Source organism: Lacerta agilis, chromosome 7 (genome assembly GCF_009819535.1).
Source record: "Lacerta agilis isolate rLacAgi1 chromosome 7, rLacAgi1.pri, whole genome shotgun sequence".
Classification (NCBI taxonomy): Eukaryota; Metazoa; Chordata; class Lepidosauria; order Squamata; family Lacertidae; genus Lacerta; species Lacerta agilis.
Genome location: NC_046318.1, coordinates 7,469,508 through 7,493,523, shown reverse-complemented (window position 1 = coordinate 7,493,523; position 24,016 = coordinate 7,469,508). Strand labels below are relative to the sequence as shown.

At 44.1% G+C, this 24,016-nt stretch overlaps 1 protein-coding gene across 1 annotated transcript in view; it reads right to left on the bottom strand.

Annotated features, from left to right (window-relative positions):
* The window catches only part of NSUN2 (NOP2/Sun RNA methyltransferase 2), a 35,460-nt gene extending 15,499 nt beyond the window's left edge, over nucleotides 1-19,961 (bottom strand). Inside the window, exons 1-10 of the mRNA XM_033154308.1 lie at nucleotides 19,867-19,961; nucleotides 17,659-17,819; nucleotides 12,222-12,326; nucleotides 10,502-10,607; nucleotides 9,847-9,918; nucleotides 8,399-8,483; nucleotides 6,865-7,057; nucleotides 4,828-4,902; nucleotides 2,151-2,281; nucleotides 17-90 (exon numbers count right to left, since the gene is read on the bottom strand). Coding sequence (XP_033010199.1) covers nucleotides 17-90; nucleotides 2,151-2,281; nucleotides 4,828-4,902; nucleotides 6,865-7,057; nucleotides 8,399-8,483; nucleotides 9,847-9,918; nucleotides 10,502-10,607; nucleotides 12,222-12,326; nucleotides 17,659-17,819; nucleotides 19,867-19,929 — 1,065 coding nt within the window. The 5' untranslated portion in view covers nucleotides 19,930-19,961. The remainder of the gene's footprint in view (nucleotides 1-16; nucleotides 91-2,150; nucleotides 2,282-4,827; nucleotides 4,903-6,864; nucleotides 7,058-8,398; nucleotides 8,484-9,846; nucleotides 9,919-10,501; nucleotides 10,608-12,221; nucleotides 12,327-17,658; nucleotides 17,820-19,866) is intronic.
* Between the last annotated feature and the right edge of the window lie 4,055 nt (nucleotides 19,962-24,016).

Genomic DNA, 24,016 nt, shown 5'->3' with positions numbered 1-24,016 from the left:
TCTATTTAAAAAATACCTTCCACTGTGTAACCCCAGGCATCCTTTTCAGACCAGGCAATTCAGAAGAGACATCAGCAAGTTCTAAGGCACCTTTGAACAAAAAAGGTTACTGTAAATAAGAGATAGCTAGGAAACTCAGTGCCAACCCTGAGAAACTATCCAAAGCCAAGAAAAACAACATGTTTTGAAGCGACACAATTCTTGATATGATCTGCAAACAATGAAGGTTGGCAACTGCATTTCTCTAACTCTGCCCACATCATCTCCACAGGATTGCTGTAAGAAGCATTAGCTATTCATTTCAGCCAATGAATGAAGCTTAAGAGAGAGCGTGGGGGTGCATGGAGATGAACACAACAATTCTAACCAGGTCTACTCTGAAGTAAGCCCTATTAAATACAATGGGGCATACTCCCATGTGAGTGGCATTAGGATTGTACCCAAGTGAGTCTTATTATACCAAACTGTAGTATGCATTTACTGAATGCACAGCACAAATACAGTCACTAGGCCTGTGCACCAGATGTAGCTGAGGCCTGAACCAAGCCGACTCAGAGGCACCCAGATGTGATCAACCCCCAGATGGCCCTGAGTCGGGTGTCCTGGAGCAATACTGGACTGTCAGGGGGTGAAGCATGCGGCAAGAAAGAGGCAGGCATGGGTGGGAAGGAAGACACTGTGTAATGATTGAGAATTAGATATGACTAGGAGGAAAGTTAAGCTGTAGATGTAGAGCAAGGTAAAGTGTTTAAGACAGATGATTATAAGTTAAGAAAAATAGGTAAGATTGAATATTTAAGTTAGTTTCATATTAAAATATGATTGGGTAAGATGTGTAGAAATTACTAAAGATGATAGACAAGGAATGCAGGAAGAGGAGATAGGAGGAAGTCTATCACAATGTTAGAAAGAAATATTAGGTATAAGATTTATATGTGTGTTGTTATGGTTTTTTTTGTTAGTTTTAAATGTGTATGTAGGTATGTTTATTTTATGTGTTAAAAATTGCCAATAAATATATATATTTTTTTAAAGGAAGGAGGACACTGTGTAAAAAGGCCTTGAGTGGGAGAGACCAAATTTAGGGTGTCGAATTCTGGAATGCATTCAGGTTCACAAGCAGAAGAACCTTAAAAGGAGTGTCAGAGCTGCATGTGAGAACTGCAGGTTTGCATTCAAACTGCACACTTCATTAGACTCCACAGGATCCTGATCAAGGGAAGTAATGGTATCACCCCATTCTGCCTTGGCCAGACCACACCTGGAGTACTGTGTCCAGTTCTGGGCGCCAAAATTTAAGGAGGATATGGACAAGCTGCAAGGTGTGCAGGTGATCAAGGGTCTGGAAGCCTGGCCTTATGAGGAATGGTTGAGGGAGTTGGGTGTGTTCAGCCTGGAAAACAGCAGGCTGAGAGGAGATATGACAGCTATCGTCAAATATCTAAAGGACTGTCACATGGAGCAAGCTTCGGAGGTTAGGACCTGAACCAATGGATTCCAGTTACAAGAAAGGAGATTCCAACTCAACATGAGGGAAAACTTTCAGATAAGAGCTGTGCCAACAGTGGCACAGACTCCCTGGGAAAATGGTGGACTCTCCTTCATTTGAGGTTTTTAAGCAGAGACTGGGTGGCCATCTGCCAGGGGTGCTTTAGTTGAGATTCCTGCATTGCAGGGGGTTGGACTAAATGACCCTCAGGATCCCTTCCAACTCTACAATTCTATCACTCTGTGACACTGGGCACATACTCCCTGCCTTCTTGGATAGTGGGGGTAGTACCAGATGCCTCCTTCAACTCAAATTGAGTATAGTTTATACAAATTGAGTATAGTTTAACACTTGATTCCCCTATTATTGTCTGTTCTCACTATACAACCAAGAGATATCTGGTAGAAGACAGGGTCTCCGAGACTACGATTAATGTTGCCAAATTCTGCGTTTCTGCTATTAGACGCAGGAAATATGAGCTATCCATTGACAATGTGCAGGCAAAGGCAAATGTTTAATTTTATTTAAGATCTTAATTTCGAAATGCTGTTTTTTCGTGTGTTTGTCTTGTGTGTGCTACATTGATCAGCTGAAGAGGACGATTTGGTCTGTGACTGTTTAATAAAATTTGATTTGATTTGACCAAGAGATATACACACACCTTCACTTTTTTCCAGCAGAGAGGCAATGACGGCTTCATTTTCAACAGGATTCAATGAGCAGGTAGAGTACACCATCCTACCTCCTTCTGCCAGCTGCTCAACTCCACGGGTTGCAATCCTTAACTGCAATCTGCAAATTCACAAACGGGTTAGCATCTCATCATCCTTTCCCAAGACAGTAAAAGGCCAGTAATAGTCATGAGATTTCAAGTTGACTTTGACAGCTAAATAATCCAAACATTGCTTTCAACATGTTTTGTCACGCTGAAAGAGCTCAATTGTTCCTACCCATTCAACAAGTCAGTCAATTGCTGTATCATATACAAAGCAGTTTATATGTATGTAGAATACACCATTTATTAAGTCTTTTGAGTGTATGGAATAAGGACTCAACTAAGATGCAACCAAAGGATGCCATACACTGTGTGTAGAAAAATTAAGGAGGCAACCTGAACTGGTGCTGGTGTGGTCCACTTAGGGTTGGATATTTGACAAGTCAAAAAAAGTTTGCCCAAATAGCCAGTTAACTAATGGTAAAGTGTTTTTAAAAACATTAACACTGTGAAAACAAAAGTAACAATCTACATGTCTGATCTGTATCCTAAAAAGAAAATCATAATTACAGCTCTTATTGTGAAACAATGGCAGTTTTTTTTAAACTGTTAATTATTTAGCTTTGTTACCTTTTGTAAGGGTTTTAGTGGCTGCTCATGAGTAACCAGGCTGACGCAAAGACTTCTGAAACTAAGTTCCTTTATTGTGCAGATATTTACAGTGCAGCTAAAGAAAGAACGTCCAGCTCATCCTTCGGCAGAGTCCGGGAATGACCCCTTCCGGTTCTTTGCCCAGCATAAAAGGCGCGGGATGCAGAACCCACGCCTATCCCCTCTGCATCTTTCCCCCCTGCGCAAAAGGGGAGACGGAAGGGGTGCTTCCCTTCCAGCCTCTGCTCGGTGCGAGGGCTCTCTTCCCCTGTCACAGCCCTGGCTTTCATTTCCTGCTCCCCACTAGAGGGATCACTGCTTCCCCCACTGGATGAAGATGAATTGCTCAGCAACTGAGACGGAGGCTCGCGATACTGATAAAGCCCTGGCAACTCCGGCAAGGGCAGTCCTCTGACACCTTTTTTACTGTTCCCTTCAACTAACTGAACTGTCAGCTAGAGTCGTACCTCGGGTTACGTCCGCTTCGACTTACGTATTTTCGGGTTACGTACTCCGGTAACCCGGAAGTGTTCTTCAGCGCGCGCACAATCCGCACATGAATAGAAGCGTTCTGCGCAGTTCGCGCAGCACGATTTTCGGGTTGCGTACTTTTCGGGTTACGAACGGCAACCCGGAACCAATTAAGTACATAACCCGAGTTACCACTGTAATGTCTTTTATTGCTGAGCTCCTTGACCATAAAGGTAAAGGGACCCCTGACCATTAGGTCCAGTTGTGTCCGACTCTGGGGTTGCGGCGCTCATCTCGTGTTACTGGCCGAAGGAGCCGGTGTACAGCTTCCGGGTCATGTGGCCAGCATGACAAAGCCGCTTCTGGCGAACCAGAGCAGTGCACGGAAACGCCATTTACCTTACCACCGGAGCGGTACCTATTTAGCTACTTGCACTTTGACATGCTTTTGAACTGCTAGGTGGGCAGGAGCTGGGACCGAGCAACGGGAGCTCACCCCATCGTGGGGATTCGTACTTTTCAGGTTACGAATGGCAACCCGGAACCAATTAAGTACGTAACCCGAGGTACCACTGTAATGTCTTTTACTGCTGAGCTCCTTGACCATAGCATGACAGTATACCTATTATTTACTCTGCATTTGTTTAGTCATTAAGATGCCACAAGACGTGTTGTTTTTTTCCTGCAAAAGGGAACATGGTCAATGCAAAAGGGAACATGAGTGCCAGTGTGGTGTAGTGGTTAAGAGCGGTAGACTCGTAATCTGGTGAACCGGGTTCGCGTCTCCGCTCCTCCACATGCAGTATTATCGATGGTGCAGTAGACTCGTAATCTGGTGAACCGGGTTCGCGTCTCCGCTCCTCCACATGCAGTATTATCGATGGTGCAGTATTTGTTAATGAGAGTTTATATTGTTCTCACGTGTGTTATTCTTTTCACCATTTTGCAACATTTAAAAAATCAATTGTCAAATATCAAATTTTTGAAAACAAAGTTGAAGAAAAAACAACTTGCTTTTATATATTTTAGTGGTATTCAACCAATTTTTACCCAGAGTAGACCCACTGAAATTGGCAGGCATGACTAAGTTAGGTCTACTCTGAGGAAAACATAGTTGAATACTACCTCCGGATTTATACATTTATACATTTATCACCAAGTCATTCTGAATTATTTAGTCACTGGCCTCTGTTTTGGACACCATAGTTATTACATCATCATGATAAAACCCTTACTAAGTAAGGGCCCTGACATCTAGGCATTTCAAGCAAAACATTTGCTCCTTTGCCCCACTAGGCATAAAACCTATATGCTTGAGATGTGTGTAAACCAATTTTTATCTTTACAGTAAACTAGCTTCAAATACCTTGGAGGGTGGGGAGATTAAAATACAAGGAAATTAATATATTTTGGGAAAATGCAAAGTTATTACTTGTAATCTTATTTTTATTCCACTGAAGTTCAAAAAGGATGTGATAATAGAAATAAAATGGTTTCTTACCCATGTAGATGCAAGCTGTTTTGAGTAGTCCACTTTTTCCATACATCAATGTTTTTTCTCATGGTACCATCTCCACTGCAAGAGACATTCGCACATGAATTACAATGAAACCAGTAAGCTACATTCTGAGTCTGTAACACACCTTGTGTGTTTTGAAAATCAGAAATAATTGCATCATTGACTATTGTTATTTATTAATCACTTTCTAAAACACTGTCTCAAGGCAATTTACACATAAGGTAATTATAAACAGTGAAAAATATAAAAACAACTAACTGAAACTAAACCAAAACTAAACTAAAACAGTAACAAGTGGATGGTCGTGGTAAAGAACATTTATCCACCTAGGAAAGCTTATTGGAGCAAAAATGTCTTCAGTTGTTTCTGGAAAGTGCAGATAGTAGGTACTGATGGTATTTTGACAGGAATAAGGTAAAGGTACCCCTGACCGTTAGGTTCAGTCGTGGACTCGGGGGTTGCGTGCTCATCTCGCTCTATAGGCCAAGGGAGCTGGCGTTTGTCCGCAGACAGCTTCCGGGTCATGTGGCCAGCATGACTAAGCCACTTCTGGCGAACCACAGCAGCGCATGGAAACGCCGTTGACCTTCCCGCCAGAGCGGTACCTACTTATCTACTTGCACTTGACGTGCTTTTGAAGTGCTAGGTGGGCAGGAGCTGGGACCAAACAACGGGAGCTCACCTTGTCGTGGGGATTCGAACTGCCGACCTTCCGACCGGAAAGCCCTAGGCTCTGTGGTTTAGACCACGGCTCCACCCGCGTCCCTTTTTGACAGGAATACTATTCCACAAAATGGAGGCACACTAAAAGCTCTGCTCTGAGCTACTATAGACGAGGCTTCTGAGAGCTTTGGAACTTGCTGGAGAAACTGTCCTGCAGATGGCAGCTGTCTACTAGTTATATTAGAGATCAGGCAGTCTCTTAAATAACCTGATACTGAGCTGTATAGGGATGAATATATTAATACGAACACCTTGAACTCAGCCTAGTAGCAGAGCACCTCGCAATCAGGGTGTTATATGCTGGTAGCAATTTACCCCCCAAGAAACCTAGTCACCATATCCTGTAGCAACTGCAGTCTTTGCACCATCCCAAGAGTAGCCCCATATAGACTGTCTTATTGCAGTAATCTGAAGTATCTGAAGAAGTGTGCATGCACACGAAAGCTCATACCAAGAACAAACTTAGTTGGTCTCTAAGGTGCTACTGGAAGGAATTTTTTATTTTATTTTGTTTTGATTAATGCAGTAATCAAGCCATGAGGTTACCAATGTATGAACAATTGTGGCCAGGCTGTAATTTCTTCTGACAAACAAGTTATGAAATTGTATAGACTGTCTTATTGCAATAATCCAGCCATGAGGTTACCAATGCATGGACAATTGTGGTCAGGCTGTAGTTTCTCCTGAAACTGATGTGAAACTGATGATATCAACCACTAGGTTCTATCAGCACCAGAAAATCAACAGACTAGATTTTGCAAAAAACGACGCACACTTTTTGTAGTCTATTCTTTCAGTTACTCCTTTCCCTGTTTGTGTGTTTTGAAGAGCTGCTGTTGTTAGGAAGACTATAGTTCGGTTTTTGAGATCTCTGCTATTTCAAAGCAGATGCGTACTTCAAAGAAAAACTGAACAGGATGCAAAAGACAAACATGACACTGATAAAAGGCTACTGTGCACAACTAAAAATAATAATTAAGGCTGGGAAAATTTTATGCTTTAATTTTAGAAACATAAATTATTTTGTATTCCACACTTCTTTCAATGAGCGCAAAGTGGCATACATGAGCACTTTTGCTTCCCACATTTAGTAGCAATCTTGGGATATAATAATTTGTCCAAGGTTACCCACAGAGCTTTACAGTGCAAGAGAGATTTGAACTCCAGTCTCTCAGATACAAATCTTCTCTCCCTATACCCTGGTTATCTTGATGTGATGTAAAGTGCATACTAGTATTAAAAAAAAGTCAGAAGCACTACAATGCTAGCAAAACATTAAAAATAAACATAGCATACCTGCAAGGGACATCACATAATATCCTATCATAAAAGAGGATCTCCTTCTTTCCATTAGTGGTGATCTGTAAATTAGGGATGCTGGAAGCATCATGATTTACAACCATGATGCAAGGGCTGTTTAACCTCTTTGCTTGATGAACCAGTAAATAGCAACGCTTGTTGTCAACATCATTTGCAATTACAAATCCCTCTAAAGGAAAAAGAAAATTGAACTCTTTAGGTTAAAGGTGGAATCTTGGAGGGGGGCAAGCAAATGAATTTTTTCTGCAGTTTATTGGACCAGGTGCTCAAAAGAATATTAAGAAAACATTATAAGCAAAAGCATAATAATAAAAAAAAATCCTTCCAGTAGCACCTTAGAGACCAACTAAGTTTGTTCTTGGTATGAGCTTTCGTGTGCATGCACACTTCTTCAGATACCACTTCTTCAGATATCTGAAGAAGTGTGCATGCACACGAAAGCTCATACCAAGAACAAACGTAGTTGGTCTCTAAGGTGCTACTGGAAGCAAAAGCATAATCTATGATAAAAAAATTTAGAATAATCATCAATATAAAGTACAAGGGAGGGGGTGTCAATTGATGTTAACATTTTATAGGACATTGTCTGATCTAGTAAGCACATGATGTGATGGTTATGTATTGAGCATTATTTGGACTTGTATAAAAAGAGACGCCTGTTACAGATTTGTTTTTAAGTGGTTTTAATAAAACAAGAAAAGCATTCTAAGAAATTGTCAGTTATGAAACCACTAAGTAGTTTTGCCCACACACACACACACAAACTCTGATGAAGTCAGGGCAAGGAGGAAGGAACTTTGTAGTGAGAGAGATAAGAAAAAAGAACAGGAAAGGTGTCTGACATACTGGTGGCACTAAAGATACAGAAAGAGAATATGAAGACTGATATGAAGACAAAAACATGATGGATCTGGGAAAGCAGAGGGACAGGAAAAGGCCAACACAAAATGACCAGACACGAGAAAAGGGATGAAACGCAACTAACAAAAACAAAAGAAGAGGAAGCCCATTTTTTTTATCCAGGCAAAGAACCCCAACAGGGAAAGGGTGCTTCTTGGGTGATGGCTTAAAGGTTCCAGTGCGGCCGAGTTACAGAAATACGTAATACACAAATACACATACCTCAATACTAACAAAATGTGTGACAAAGGGGTGTTTGCGCTGAGGAAGGTGAAATGGTGGAATCCACAGGTAAGATCCAACTGCTAACAGCAACCATATTGAGGTTCCAGAAGCAGGTCCCTATCCTATGTAGGGCCTATACTGTTTGGCACCATGTGGCTTTAAGCCCTCTCCCCTTCATGAATCTTTTTGGCGAACCTTCAAAAACATTACCTGAAACCCACCTCTTTCTTGGGTTGAATTGCATGTTATGTGTGAGCAAACTGGGCACTAATGGTCATAATCCAATGCTAATCCTGAAAGGTACAGCCTTGACTGTAAATGAATTTTGTTTCTCAACAAAAAAAAATGGGGCAGGGATCTCTATATCACACTCCATCTCGCTTACCTGGAAAAGGAACATTCATGTCCGCGTGCAGCATTTCAATAAGCTGGGCAGTTTTGGACCCTGGTGCAGCACACAGATCTAGAATCTACCAAGAGCAAAACAATACACAAATAAAAGAGCTCATTAATATATGTACAAAAAATTATATTACATATAGGCATCTCCCCACTTACGCACGTTCAACTCGTGGGCAACCGCATATACGTAAAGCACTGGGAATCAGTTAAAGAAATCAATTTAAACTACAAAAATGGCACAAAAAGAGTGTTGAAACGGCTAGCAATTCCAGGAGCCTTTGCAACTGCAATCCCAGAAGCCTTTGGATCGACCTTTTGAGGCCTGTGGAGAGTTTTGAGTTTGAGAAAGGAGGCTTGGCAGGAGCGATTGTGGTGGAGTTTGGCTTTTTAGATAGTGTTCCCCAATGTACGTGATTTCATGTATACATACAGCACCCGGGAAAAGTAACTCTCAAAGCTGTATTATCTGCTTAGAAGTAGTTACTTCAGTCATATGGGGCAAAGTCTACAGAATTCTTCATTTCAGTAAGACAATTCTAAGCCCTCCACAATACTACAAACACTCCCGTTAAAACTGGGAGATCTAATTAAGATCAGTCCATAGCAACTGAATAGAAGTACATCAATGAGGAATGCATTAATTCAAGTACAGTGGTACCTCGGGTTATGTCTGCTTTGGGTTGCGTTTTTTCGGGTTACGAACCCCGCAAACGAATTTCGTCGCGCGGACACTTCTGCGCATGTCCGCGCATGCGCAGAAGAGTTCCGCACAGTTCGCGCATGTGCAGAAGCGTGATATCGCTCTTTGCGCATGCGCAAAATGGACGCTCGGGTTACGTACTTTTCGGGGTGCAAACGGCACCCCGGGACGGATCAGGTACGTAACCCGAGGTACCACTGTATGTGTTGAAATACCTTTCCAGCTAACTTCACAATCCTTTTCGTTCTGAATGTATGCAATTGAAAAAGAATGAAGCAATAATAGGATAAAACAATTAAACCACTTGTGCAACTGGCCACTGCCCTGAGTGGACAACTGAGTAACCAGCTGCCCCTTTTAAGCAACAGAAATGTGTCTTATTGATACCCTGAAGCCAGGTTTCAACAAAGCCACTCCCCAGGGTGAGTTTGTAATATAAGTTACAGGTGGGTAGCCGTGTTGGTCTGCCATAGTCGAAACAAAATAGGAAAATTCTTTCCAGTAGCACCTTAGAGACCAACTGAGTTTGTTCTTGGTATGAGCTTTCGTGTGCATGCACACGAAAGCTCATACCAAGAACAAACTCAGTTGGTCTCTAAGGTGCTACTGGAAAGAATTTTCCTATTTTGTTTTGTAATATAAATTTATAATACAAAAAAGAGCATATCAGATGAACTGTGTCAGGCTACTTTTAACAAGACTTTAAGATCCAATAGCAATGTGAGGCCTACCTTATGATGAGACTGGACATTAAGGAGCAGGGGAGGGATCATACTGACAGCTTCTTGACGACTAATGTTCCCCTAGAATAATAAAATAAAAACTTGTAATCAGTGGCAACTCCAATTTCAGGTTCTGAATATTTTAGATGCAGAAAATGTATATATGAAACCCTAAGGCAAGTTTTATTGTTTTATTTGTCTAAGCTTATCTGATTTTGTTCCTAATGAACTCTTAATGGGAGAATTTCATTAACACATTGTCAGATCATTATCAGTTCATGTGCAACTTACTACTCACTGACATAGCAATCTCTAGTTCCCTAAGGCAGTGTTTTTCAACCTTTTTTGGGCAAAGGCACACTTGTTTCATGAAAAAAATCACGAGGCACACCACCATTAGAAAATGTTAAAAAATTTAACTCTGTGCCTATATTGACTATATATAAAGTAATTCTCTTGAATAGGAATCAAATAAGCAATTTTTTCCCACGGCACACCAGGCAACATCTCGCGGCACACTAGTGTGCCGTGGAACAGTGGTTGAAAAACACTGCCCTAAGGGACATGTCAATGGCAAGACAGGGAGTAACAATTCCTCGACGCAAAAGATCACAGTAAGACACAAAATGAATTTGAAACAACAACAGCTTAGGAACATACTTACACATTCTGTTTCACTAACAAGAAAATGATGGAATTTTTCTAGTTGTGGGGATTTTCGCAGGACCTTTCTGCTTAGGTTTGTATGCCATGCCAACTCTTCTGGATACCTAATGAAATATAGTTTTTTATAAGAACTATCACCAGCATATCTGAAATGAAATAATGGAGCATGCCATTCCATGTGTGTGTGTGTTATTTTTTTGATAAACAAAATAAACTAAATATAGAACATAAAGAAGCAGTATTGCAGCAGGTTGACAACATGGACATTATCACTGGACCTATTCCAAAACACTACAAAAATACCCATTCTGGAAATCTGTTCAGACCATTATCTCTGATATGTTAGGATATCATATACCTCTGATATGTTAGGATATCATATAACTTTGGGACCTAAAATATTTCTGCTTGGTTATCTAAAATATGTAATTTTTGAAGATGATCAAGAAATACTGTTCAACCTTCTAACTGATGCTAAGATTAGAATAGCTAAAAATTGTGGGGGGGGGGGGGAGTATCTCCTACAACATCTGAATGGATTGAGAAATTTGGTCCATACTAACTATGACTACACTAACTTATTATAAAAGAATACATATAAACCAGCCTAACAGGTTTATGCAATTGCATTTTTAACTATATTCACACAAATTTAACATGTAGAAATTGGATAATACTAGACGTAATAAGGTTAGTCAATGAGGTAAAATAAGCATGCTACAACACACTAAAACACATTAATGTCGGCAATGGGCTTTAAAGGGAACTAAGGCAGAATACTCTCAATCCCTGATATATGTGTTTTAGATACTTTATATTTTAGTATATTTTAGTCCTAGAAGCAATATTTATGGTCCGCACACTCTTTCAAAGCATTTGCACTTACCCAGGTATTTAAAGATACAGACTTAGAACTAGGGATGGCTAGAACGGTCTTGTTCCAATTGGTGTCCACAAGCAAACTAGTGGACAAATTCTGTCAAATGTCTGTTTGGATTTTCTTAGGCAAAGTACTAAAAACACCTCCACACCTTTTAAAGGTTTCAAAAAGTTATAAGGCAGTTATGAGGTGGCCTGAGGGATTTCCTGACTTTTTTCTTTTTGAAAACAACTCCTAGATCTGATACTGCAATAGGCGTGGGCAGGGGAATGGCTGCCCCCCACCAGGTACATGAGGGCATCTATTGCTCTTTGTACCTTTACTCTGGAATGGGTGACATACCATACCGTTACATCCAGGAGCTTTTTAGTCAAATGTGATTAATATAGAAAGCACTGTGCTTTCTAGAAAAATGTCCTGTGCTTTCTTAGACCACACCGCAAAAAGAAAAACATCAGCTGGAACAAATCATTCTTAGAAAGGTTCATAGACAAGCAATCTGATCTGCCTGTCTACATTAAGATCCAAGCATGATCCATTTGGATGTTGGCCGGGGAGGTTTGCTGCTAACTGTTCACACTGTTAGAAGCAGACAGGCTATTTTTACCCATTCCCCCTGCAGCCACTTCTCAATGGTATTCCACCCATGTATTTATGGGTCCAAACTGTATTTATTTAGAATAATCTTAAAAAAGATCACACTGCAACTAATAAATTGAGAATACCACATAGCAGGTGGGGAGGTGGCTAATAATACCTCTAAGTCAGTGTAGACAATTACACAGCAAAGGCAGGAACATGCTAAATATGTTGGTGGCCATCCTACAGGTAGTCTTACCAGCTTAATGGCTGAGGCATTTCAATTTTCTGACCGTCTACCACCTGGTTTTCTAATTCCTTGAAATATTTATTCTTCAAACAATGGAGAATTTCTTTAGCATGGCTACAAAATGAAAAACAACAACATTAGAACAGTAGAGTAAGAGAACAGTACAACCTATTATTTCACTGTAACTACTTTTAAAAATCTCAATAAAAACTTAAAATTCTAACTACTACCATAGTTACAGGATTTTCGGAATGGACTCATTTTCTCGAAGAGTATGTTTTACATGACCAAGCACTCTGGAGGCTGTTCGAAATTTAATCAGTATGCCAATTTACTATGAGGTACCAACCGCTACAAGGCTTTCTCCATATTGCCACAGAAGTCTTGAGTCTCTTTTACAGCCAGAATAGAGAAAACCAAATAGTAACTAATCAATTGCCCTCTCCATGAAGTAGCTTCTGTGCCACTGTTTATAAGAAGATGGATAATAGTACTTTATAAAGTATTTTATAAGCTGTTTAACTCTTATAAGGGGGGGGGGGGATAGATAAGTGTTACTTTCAGGTCTGTTAGAAAAGTGGGCTCTATCAACCTCCCCAACCCTGCTAAGCTGAGAACCTGGTATTAGATCTTTCCCACCCTTCAGGTGAGATAAAAGGGAAAGTGGCATGAATCTTTTATCAGAGTTTATATTGCTCCTTGGATGTCAGTATTTGTCCAGGTTTGCCTGGGTCTCATGATATAGACATGTCAGTGCTGCCGACTAAGGATGTACAACTAAATTAAGGAAATACTTGTAGAATTTGGAGAAAGGATTTAAGAGTGTGCCAGAATATTAAATCTGGATCCAATATTAAATCTTTGGACTCTTTGTGACTGATGCAAGTTGTGTTGATCATATACAAGTGTGCTTGAGTGGAATTGAATGGTGTACATTTTTAACTGTTGTCAGATTAAGCTGTGCTTATTGCTATACCGGGGGGGGGGGCTGGAAATTTAATTGGATCAATTTGTTTAATGGTATGATTGGGGGGAAAGAGCTGGTTTTCTTTTGCCTAGTTGTCCACCATGTTATTGTATGTTTAAAAGGTGGGATTCATACTTTTTAGTTGATATTCATTTCTAATGTTTAACCCTGGTGTGGCATATGATTGTCCAGAGAGGCCCTGGTCTGGATTAATTCACCCTGTTCTGGGACTGCTTGTGTGAGCTCTTCAAGGAACAAGCCTGCCATATTAAGCAACACACATTTTTAGCATAGCCTGCCCACACCCTGTTGTCTTTGTCCATGGAGTTTTCTTGGCAGGAGTGGCAAGTTCCTGCTCCAGGTGGATCACATTTAGTCAAAACTCTCCACTAATTAAATTAAACTGGACTCTCCTTTCCTGTAACTTGATGCCATCTGTTCAGGTCCTACCCTCTGGAATGTTTGCTCCATCTTCCATGTAAGAGCCCTTAAGATATTTGAAGTTGGCTATCAGTCATCTATCAGCCAAATAGCTATCAGGCAAACAGAAGGGGAAGAAATGAAGGCAGTGAGAGATTTTACTTTCTTGGGCTCCATGATCACTGCAGATGGTGACAGCAGTCACAAAATTAAAAGACACCTGCTTCACAAACCTAGACAGCATCTTAAAAAGCAGAGACATAACCTTGCCAACAAAGGTTCAAGCTATGGTTTTCCCAGTAGTGATGTATGGAAGTGAGAGCTGGACCATAAAGAAGGCTGATTGCCAAAGAATTGATGCTTTTGAATTATGGTGCTGGAGGAGATTCTTCAGAGTCCCATGGACTGCAAAAAGATCAAACCTATCCATTCTGAAGGAAATCAGCCCTGAGTTATCACTGGAAGGACAGATCTTGAAGCTGAGGCTGCAATACTTTGACCACCTCATGAGAAGACTTCCGACCCTGATGTTGGGAAAGATCGAGGGCACAAGGAGAAGGGGACAACAGAGGACGAGATGGTTGGACAGTGTTCTCGAAGCTACCAACATGAGTTTGACCGAATTGTGGGAGGCAGTGGAAGATGGGAGTGCCTGGCGTGCTCTGGTCCATGGGGTCACGAAGAGTCGGACACGACTAAATGACTAAACAACAACAACAGCCCACACCCTGGATAATACAAGTTACACATGTATAGTTTGGCATTACTTCAGAAAATTGCCTGGTGAAGCAAGTTCTTCAGATTTCTGAAGTAGTACAAAGACCTGCAAAATATTTGCTTTTGCCAAGCACCAACAATGCAAGGATATACCGTATTTTTCGGTCCATAAGGCGCTCCGGACCACAAGACGCACTTGTTTTTTAAAGGGGAAAAACCAGGAAAAAAATATTTTCCTGGTTTTCCTCCTCTAAAAAACACGGAGGGGAGTGCTGGAGGGGAAGCCCCTTCTCCCTTCACAGCGGCTCATCCCCGCTTCCTTAAAGGGACATGGGGACGAGGGGAGAAGGTTTCTCCCCTCCTCCCCATGTCCCTTTAAGGCAACAGGGGATAAGCCTGCTTTTGGCATCGGGGCGCAGGGTGGTGGAGAAAGCAGCAGCATCCCCGCTGTTTCCTCCACCATCCCATGCCTTGCACCGATCCCAAAAGCCTGCTTTTGGGATTAGCGGGCAGCGCGTGGGGTGGTGGAGGAAATCCTCTACCAACCTCCCTGCCGCCCACCGATCCCAAAAGCAGGCATCGCAGCTGCCTCCCCCCACCTCCCGCCGAATACGGCGGGGGATGGGGGGAGGCAGCAGAGATGCTGGTGGTTCGTGCTAGCAGCTCCGTTCACGGAGCTGCTGGCACGATCCACCAACATCCCCTTTGCTCCCCGCCACCTCCCCACATCCCCCGTCGCGTTCGGCGGGACGTGGGGAGAGGCGGCGGAGGTGTTGGTGGATCGTGCTAGCAGCTCCGTGAACGGAGCTGCTGGCACGATCCACCAACATCCCCTTCGCTTCTTGCCGCCTCCCCCCATCCCCCGTCGCGTTCGGCGGGAGGTCGGGGGAAGCAGCGGAGGTGTTGGTGGATCATGCTAGCAGCTCCGTTCACGGAGCTGCTGGCACGATCCACCAACATTCCCTTTGCTCCCCGCCGCCTCCCCACATCCCCCGTCGCGTTCGGCGGGACGTGGGGGGAGGCGGCGGAGGTGTTGGTGGATCGTGCTAGCAGCTCCGTGAACGGAGCTGCTGGCACGATCCACCAACATCCCCTTCGCTTCTTGCCGCCTCCCCCCATCCCCCGTCGCGTTCGGCGGGATGTGGGGGGAGGCGGCGGAGGTGTTGCTGGATCGTGCTAGCAGCTCCGCTCGCCGAAAGAAGCTTCTTTCGGTGAACGGAGGTGCTGGCATGATCCAGCAACATCGCTGCTGCCTCCCCCCACCTTCCGCCGAACGCGACGGGGGATGGGGGGAGGCAGTGGGAGCGAAGCCTTCGCTCCATAAGACGCACAGCGATTTTCCCTTCCATTTTAGGAGGGAAAAAGTGCGTCTTATGGAGCGTAAAATACGGTAAAGTGTATGGCTTTTGAGATGTAGGGGGCCAACTCCCTTTGCTCCCAGCCAGCACAGCATAATGGCCAAGAATTATGAGCTTTGTAGTCCAACGTGGACTTTATCCCTGTAATAGCGCAACAAAAAAATTAACTGCATACACCACAGGCTTTGGTTTGATTCAGCAGCGCTCTTATGTTCCATTTCCATCAGCCAACTGCAACTTACAAGATTTTGCACACGTTGTAGAAATTTATCAGTGGGCAAAAATAAATGGTTTTGCATTTAATTTCATAAGAAGCTTCAATGGTGAGGGAACCAGGAACACAGTCCTCCCTTACTACAGGGCTTCCTTCTTTATTAAGAAAACTTACATCAGTTGCATTCTCCACTTCAAAGCTTTGAAGATCAAACCTATCCATTCTCAAAGAAATCAGCCCTGAGTGCTCACTAGAAGGACAGATCCTGAAGTTGAGGCTCCAGTACTTTGGCCACCTCATGAGAAGAGAAGACTCCCTAGAAAAGACCCTGATGTTGGGAAAGATGGAGGGCACAAGGAGAAGGGGACGACGGAGGATGAGATGGTTGGACAGTGTTCTCGAAGCTACTAACATGAGTTTGCCCAAACTGCAAGAGGCAGTGAAGGATAGGCGCACCTGGCGTGCTCTGGTCCATGGGGTCACGAAGAGTCGGACACGACTGAACGACTGAACAACAAAAATTGGAAGGGAGCACATTTCCCCTCAAAGGGGAAATTGGATTCTCCCTGGGGCCCCCCCATACATAAAAGGAGTACTAAGAGACATGCAGAGCAATCCCAGCTCCTAATCCACTGCGCTGAGGTCCAGATGGAACAGAGTCTGCCAAACTTCCCTGATGGAGAAGGCACACCGGAGGGAACACTCTCATGTGAAACCCAAAACAGGAGGTGGAAGCTACAGCATCCCCACCAGTGGAAACCCTAGAAATTGGGTCTCTCAGGGATGGGGCATTCTGCTGTCACATGATGGCAGCAAGCCCAATCTGGGACTCTTCACTGCACCAGCCTCATGGCATAAATGCCAGGGCTGTGAATGCAATGCAAGCTTTTCTGCTGCATCAAGTACTGCTCCCTGCCCTCCTCGGGAAGGATTAAGACTGCAGTATGAACTATGTAATTCAGAAAGTCCCTGGTTTGAAATCTTGACAATGAACTCGATATGAGTTCCTCACTAGGTTAGGAACTCTCTCACCTTGACTCCTCCCTCCACTTTAGAATATGGGGATCAGTGCTGTCAAGTATCCCGTTTTCCCCGGGATTCTCCCTTATTTCAAGCAGTTTCCCGCTGCTCTCCCTTATTTTTTATTTCCCTTAAATTTCCCGTTTTTAATGGAAGCAGCTCCTCCCCTGCTGGCCAGGGACTGGGTGGGAAGATCTCGCCTACTTGGAGAGAAAAGCCTCAGCCCTCAAAGCAAGTGGGAGCCGTTTCCCGTGCTTACAGGGGGGTGTATTCCTCCCCCTGCATCAGCCCCTATCCGTTGCCGCCGAGCCCCTCAGCCGGCCAATAGGGTTACCTGGTGGGCGGAGCCTGGCTGCCTTTGAGCAGACAAGAAGACGATGGGGCTCCATTGCGCGGAGCACATGGCTGCCCTCCTCTTTGCTGGCTGCCCTCCTCTTTGCTCCACTCCGAGCCCGCTTGGAGTTTACATTGCTGCTCCACCCACTTTTGCTTCTGGCTCCGTCCACCACTGACATGTGACTGTCCCCGGGATAGGTGAGACTGCTGATCCCTTATTTTCAAATCCGAAACTTGACAGCTATGATGGGGATAATAACTGCAGGGCCTACACTATATGAGCAGGCTGCTTTCATCACTTTTAAAATCACTGGATAGAAAAGAAATTTCATGCACGCGTAACCAAATTTTAGAAAATATTTCAGATTTTGACCCACCCCATTCTATGTGCACCAGCAACCAAATTTTGCTCACCTCTTGTACCCTGTGATGCGGAGTGTGGCAGGGAGCGGCTCCCGCAGGGCCGCCATGAAGCTCTCCCACTCCCCATGAGGCACGATGCCCTGCTTGCCATAGTAGAGCTCGAAAAGCTCGTTCTCCTTCACAATCTCTGGGTAGCAGCTTTCAGGCCAGCACTGAAAGTGAGCGGGTGTGAAAAGTTATCAGAGGAGGAAAGAGTGAGCAAATCCCTTATTCTGTGTCTTCAGAATTGCAGGTGCAGACATACGCCAACAGAGTACAGTGGACGCTCCGGTTACGAATGCGAACCGTGCGGGAGGTGCGCTCGCAACCCGCAGTGTTCGCAACCCGCGCTGCTGCGTCTGCGCACGCGCGTGACGCGATTCTGTGCATGTGCAAAACACGATTTAGCGCTTCTGCACATGTGCCAAAACCCAGAAGTAACCCGTTCTGTAATTTCCGGGTTCGCTGCGGTGTGCAACCCAAAATCACACAACCTGAAGCAGCCGTAACCCGAGGTATGACTGTATGTGAATGGTGTGAATGGGCTTTGTGGTTTTATTGTGCACTGTGAACTATCCCGAGTTCTTTGGATGAAGGGTAGAATACAAATTTAATAAATAACAACAACAATAGTAATAATAATAGAACTCTCTGCACACAAAAATCTAGCACATGGGGTGGCCAACTCCCAAGAGACTGTGATCTGCTCACAGTTGTTGAGCTTCTTTGGGGGGGGGGAGCCAGTGATCTACCACAGACGTTCAGTGATCTACCAGTAGATCATAATCTACCTGTTGGACGTGCCTGTTCTAGCACATTAAGGATGCTAGCCCTTCTTTACCCACCCGACATGCACTAACTCCTTCCGTTTCCATTAAGTATCATTCCTTCTTCGTGAGCCTCCTCCATGTAAGGTCTGGAGGATGGCAACATGAAAATCGAGAATGGGATTTCTCTGTGGTGGCTCCCCATTTGTGCGATGCTCTCCCCAGGGAGGTTCGTCTGGCATCTTCATTATATATATTTTAGGCATCAGGAGAAAACGTTCCTCTTCATCCAGGCCTTGGGATAATTTATATTCTACCGTTTTAAAATGTTACAGGTGGGTAGCCGTGTTGGTCTGCCATAGTCGAAACAAAATAGGAAATTCTTTCCAGTAGCACCTTAGAGACCAACTGAGTTTGTTCTTGGTATGAGCTTTCGTGTGCATGCACACACCATCTCAGGACTATTTAATTGCTCATCTTCCAACATTGTGTATGCAATCAAATGCCAACAGTGCCCTTCAGCTCTCTATATTGGACAAACAGGCCAAACCCTACGCCAAAGGATAAATGGACATAAATCTGATATCAGGAATCACAAGACAGAGAAACAAGTAGGAGAACACTTCAATCTCCCAGGACATTCTATAAAAGATCTCAAAGTAGCTGTCTTAATACAAAGAAATTTCAGAAATAGACTGGAAAGAGAAGTGGCTGAATTGCAACTAATCACCAAACTTAAAACCATGGAGAAACCTGGTTTGAACAAAGACATTGGATTCTTATCTCATTATACATAACAAAGCTATCTTTAGCCATCTCACCCCTTGCCTTTCCCTGCAAGACTAATTGCAGCCGTTTAGAGTCGTCAACATGTTTTCCACACTTATCAGCCGATCACCCATTCCCACCACCCTTCTAAGTAATACCCCTCCCCACTCCCCCACTATATTTAATGATCTGGTGACTTCTGTTTCAGTGTATCTGAAGAAGTGTGCATGCACACGAAAGCTCATACCAAGAACAAACTCAGTTGGTCTCTAAGGTGCTACTGGAAAGAATTTCCTATTTTGTTTTAAAATGTGTCTGTGGGAAGGGGGGGTAACTTATTGTTTTGCTGTTTTGCTTATTTACTAAGTTTTTGTCTTGTAATTTCATTCTGTTTACTGTCCCGAGATCTTATGCCATATAAATGAATTGATTCAATAAATAAATAAGCCCCATGCCCATCCCGTTTTGCAAGAAGGCATTCTGTCACATGAACCCTACCCACCCCCTCCAAAAGGCATGTGTAGGAGACACGTGTACAACGAGACGCGTGTACAAGGAGCAACGTGTAGAGCGAGACACGGGCACAATGAGACAAGTGTAGAGCGAGGCACTCGTGGAACGAGACACGTGTACAGCGAGACACGTGTACAACGAGGCCTCAGCCAGGCGCCAGGCCCAGACTCACCCCAGGGCCCTTCTCTCGGGTATTCGGCTGCGGCTGCCGCCTATTGCGCTGCCTGCGGCCCATCGCGCTCGCACGACGCAAGGCCTCGACCCAACGGACGCAGCCGAGCCCAATGGCCGCAGCGCCGACGACGAGCCTCCCTCAGCCGCGGTCGCCACGCCGCGTTGGGGAAACGTCACTCTGGACGCATGCGCAGAAAAAGGGGAAAGACGGGAGCGGGGGGAAGAGGACATAATATTTTAAACTCACCCGACCCCCGTTTAGTTTCCGGGTTCATTTGCCAGCTTTCTGCTTGCGCGTGCGCGTCAGAGATCCCTGGGACTGGAAGGCGAGCCGAGTGAAAGCGCAGCTTGGGCTGCAGCGGGAGCGTCGGTCCTCCAATATTGCAAGCGGCACATCGCGTATCACCAACAGACAGGGCGGCGGAGAGCTCATAGCAGCACTCTTTCCTAGCCCAGAGGTTTCTTGTGCATTTTTTTTAAAAAAATTCATTAAAAAGTTGTTGCAAAGCGTTTGCAATTGAGTGCACTGGGCGTTCGGAGTTCAACTTGAACTAGCTGGAAGTGAAACGTGGCTTTCAGTCGTCTTTCTCATCCTAAACAGAATGATGCAGAAGACTTAACTCACAGATACAGAAAGACAGCAGGCAGAGGGATTAAATGAGGTCTGTTTCCAGGAAGAAAAACTGAAGCACTGCAAAAAAAAAAAAGTTTAAAAAACTTTAATATGAATTATAGAGCAGTGTTTTTCAACCTTTTTTGGGCAAGGACACACTTGTTTTATGAAAAAAATCACGAGGCACACCACCATTAGAAAATGTTAAAAAAAATAACTCTGTGCCTATATTGACTATATATAGAGTAATTCTCTTGAATAGGAATCAAATAAACACAATTTTTCCCACGGCACACCAGGCAACATCTCGCGGCACACTAGTGTGCCACGGAACAGTGGTTGAAAAACACTTATAGAGTACGAAAAACCCATTCCTCTTTAACGGTGTTGCAAGGCTAGATGAAAGAGCCTATTGATGTCACCTACTTACAAACCATGGGCTCTTGGGCTTGCCGATTGGAAGCCCCGTTGCTCGGCCCCAGCTCCTGCCCACCTAGCAGTTCGAAAGCCCATCAAAGTGCAAGTAGATAAATAGGTACCGCTCCGGCGGGAAGGTAAACGACATTTCCGTGCGCTGCTCTGGTTCGCCAGAAGCGGCTTTGTCATGCTGGCCACATGAACCAGAAGCTATATGCGGGCTCCCTCGGCCAGTAAAGCAAGATGGGTGCTGCAACCCCAGAGTCGTCCGCGACTGGACCTAGTGGTTAGGGGGTCCCTTTACCTTACTTAGAAACCAGTGCCCGTTATAAGATGCTGCTAAAGTCTGGGATGAGCCAGAACAGCTGCTATTTAAATGAGATTCCCCCTCCCATGTGTTAGAGACACTTGAAATCCATATTTTTTAGAATGCAAACCACTCCAGTATTATAATTTATTTACCTCTGAAAACCAAAACTCTTCTGAAACAGAACATGGTTGGATTTCAGCCTCCTGTAACAATTGCATGTTTGAAACTCCTTAGTGCATGAAGGGATTAAAGAATAACTGTCCTGCAGGCTTAGTCTATGCCACTTCCCCTCAGTTTGGAAGGAAACGGATCGCCAAATCCTTGTTATCTCACTCTTCATGTGGATTTCAGTACTGTTTAAAGGAACTCTGAGCTGCTCACTCTAGGCAGCCGCATGGCTTTAACCAGCCTCTCTTGTTTCAGAGCAGAACCGAGACTTGCCAAACGTGTGATCTATCTCTGTGTTAGGGAAGTGGAATAACTTGGAAAGAGCTATTAAAAGGGTGTGTTTTAGGAACACACTGGAAGGGCACACTTTAAACCTTTTACAGGTTACATTCAAACATTGCCTCCTACGCTGCAAGTAATTAGGGCAGGGTGGGGTGAGTGGAATGGGAGGGGAAAGAGCCAGGAAATTTAGGCAAGGCATATTTGTCTTTATCGTCATTGGCCCCTTTGCGGGAACAACAAAATTACTCGGTTGCTCTATCCACTCAGATAAGGCACTCCACATAAATTTAAAATAACTACAAGCACTAATTAAAACAGTACAATACGATTAAGACAGGAGTGCCTGGTGTGCCCTGGTCCATGGGGTCATGAAGAGTCGGACATGACTAAACAACAACAACATGATAGAATATAACAAGTAAAATAAGATAACTTCAAAGTCTAGACTTTCCATTCAAGGCCGAAATTGCTCTGGAGAAGAAACTGTTCCTGAGACGTCTCGCTCTTGCCTTCATTGTCCTGTATCTCCGTCCCGATGGCAGGAACTCAAAGAAACGGTGACCAGGATGTGATGGATCTCTTGATATGTCTGGTGCTTTTCTGTGGCACCTGGTGGTATAAATTTGTTCTAAGGTGGGGAGTGAGCAGCCAAGAATGCTCTCTGCTGTTTTAACAATTCTGCACAACCCTATCCTATCCTGAGAAGTACAGCTTCCGTACCACACACATAAACCATAACATGGGCATACCCAGGGGGGGCAGCTGCCCCCCCCTGAAGCAAAAAATAATTTAAATGGTTATGGCAGCCTAAAAGGGGGAAAAAGCTCTCCTCCTGAAAAAAATATCAACGACTGGTCTTTCTCCCCCTCCCAAAATCTCAATGACATTTGAGCTCTTGTCCTCTTGCCGAGGCACAGTTCAACACTGTGTGTGTGTGTGTTGTGCTGGCTGTTTCCCCCTCCCTCATGCTGACAAAGAGCTGGCGTGCCTATCAGAGACCGGATCCTAGCCTGCACTCTGCTTGGTCAAATGGGATGCAGGCTGAGACTTGGGCAGTGTCAGGGGGCGAATCCGAGGGCTGACCGTGGTCTTAGCCTGGGTTCTCATCCTTCCTCGTCTGCCTGCTTTTTGTATCCATGCTACATGGTGCTGGCAAGAGAGGAACAGTTTCTGAATTTGCCGGGATTCATCGTTGCAAGGGAGCTTGGGAAACTGAGTTCCCTTGCATGGTGAGTAGTTCCTTTGCGAGGACTGAAGATCCTGGGAAACTTGAGTTTTTCAGCCATTTGGGGCTTTCTGTTTGGGGGGGGGAGTTTTTCTGTTTTTTTGAAGCTGTTTTTGTTTTTGAACCTGAACGACCATGGCTTGCCCCCCCCCCTAGTTTTGATCCTGGGTACGCCCCTGAACCATAAGTGGGCACGCTCTCAATGGCACAGTGATAGAAGGCAAGCAGCAGCATTTGCAGAAGATGGTTTGTCCTTCGAATTCTCAAAAAGTACAGTGCTAAGATAATAGAAATCAAAGTGGCACGTTGACCTATTTTCTACTTCAGAACTTGCTGTCTTTTCCCCCTGTGGGGTAACGTGTGATGAGTATTGAGCAATCTATTCAAATATGTAAACCTGTGAGTGATTTAAAGCAGATTGCCAATAATATCTAACCCCAAATTTCTTGACAATGGTAAGGTAAAAACAAAAAAGGTAAAGGACCCCTGGAGTCCAGTCAAAGGTAACTATGGAGTGCGGCGCTCATGTCACTTTCAGGCTGAGGAAGCAGGTTTTTGTCCGCACACAGCTTTATGAGTCATGTGGCCAGCATGACTAAAATGCTTCTGGTACAATGGAACACCTTGACCTGTTTACCTTCCCTTACCTATTTATCTATTTGCATTGGCATGCTTTCAAACTGCTAGGTTGGCAGGAGGAACGGGAACTCACCCTGTTGCAGGGATTCGAACCTCTGACCTTCTGATCGGCAAGCCCAAGAGGCTTAGTGGTTTACACCACAGCACCACTGTGCTGTGACAACTGCATCTTCTGCAATTGGAGTCGAAAAACTCCACTTAAATTTTCTAAACAAATTGATTTTCTGAAAATATTTTCCAAATACAGTATACAGCAAACTGGAGGAGGGCAAATGTTGTCCCTATTTTCAAAAAGGGGGAAAGAGAAGACCCAAACAATTACCACCCAGTCAGCCTGACATCAATACCAGGAAAGATTCTAGAGCAAATCATTAAGCAAACGGTCTGTGAGCACCTAGAAAGGAACGCTGTGATCACTAAAAGTCAGCATGGGTTTCTGAAAAATAAGTCATGTCAGACCAATCTGATCTCATTTATTGACAGAATTACAAGCC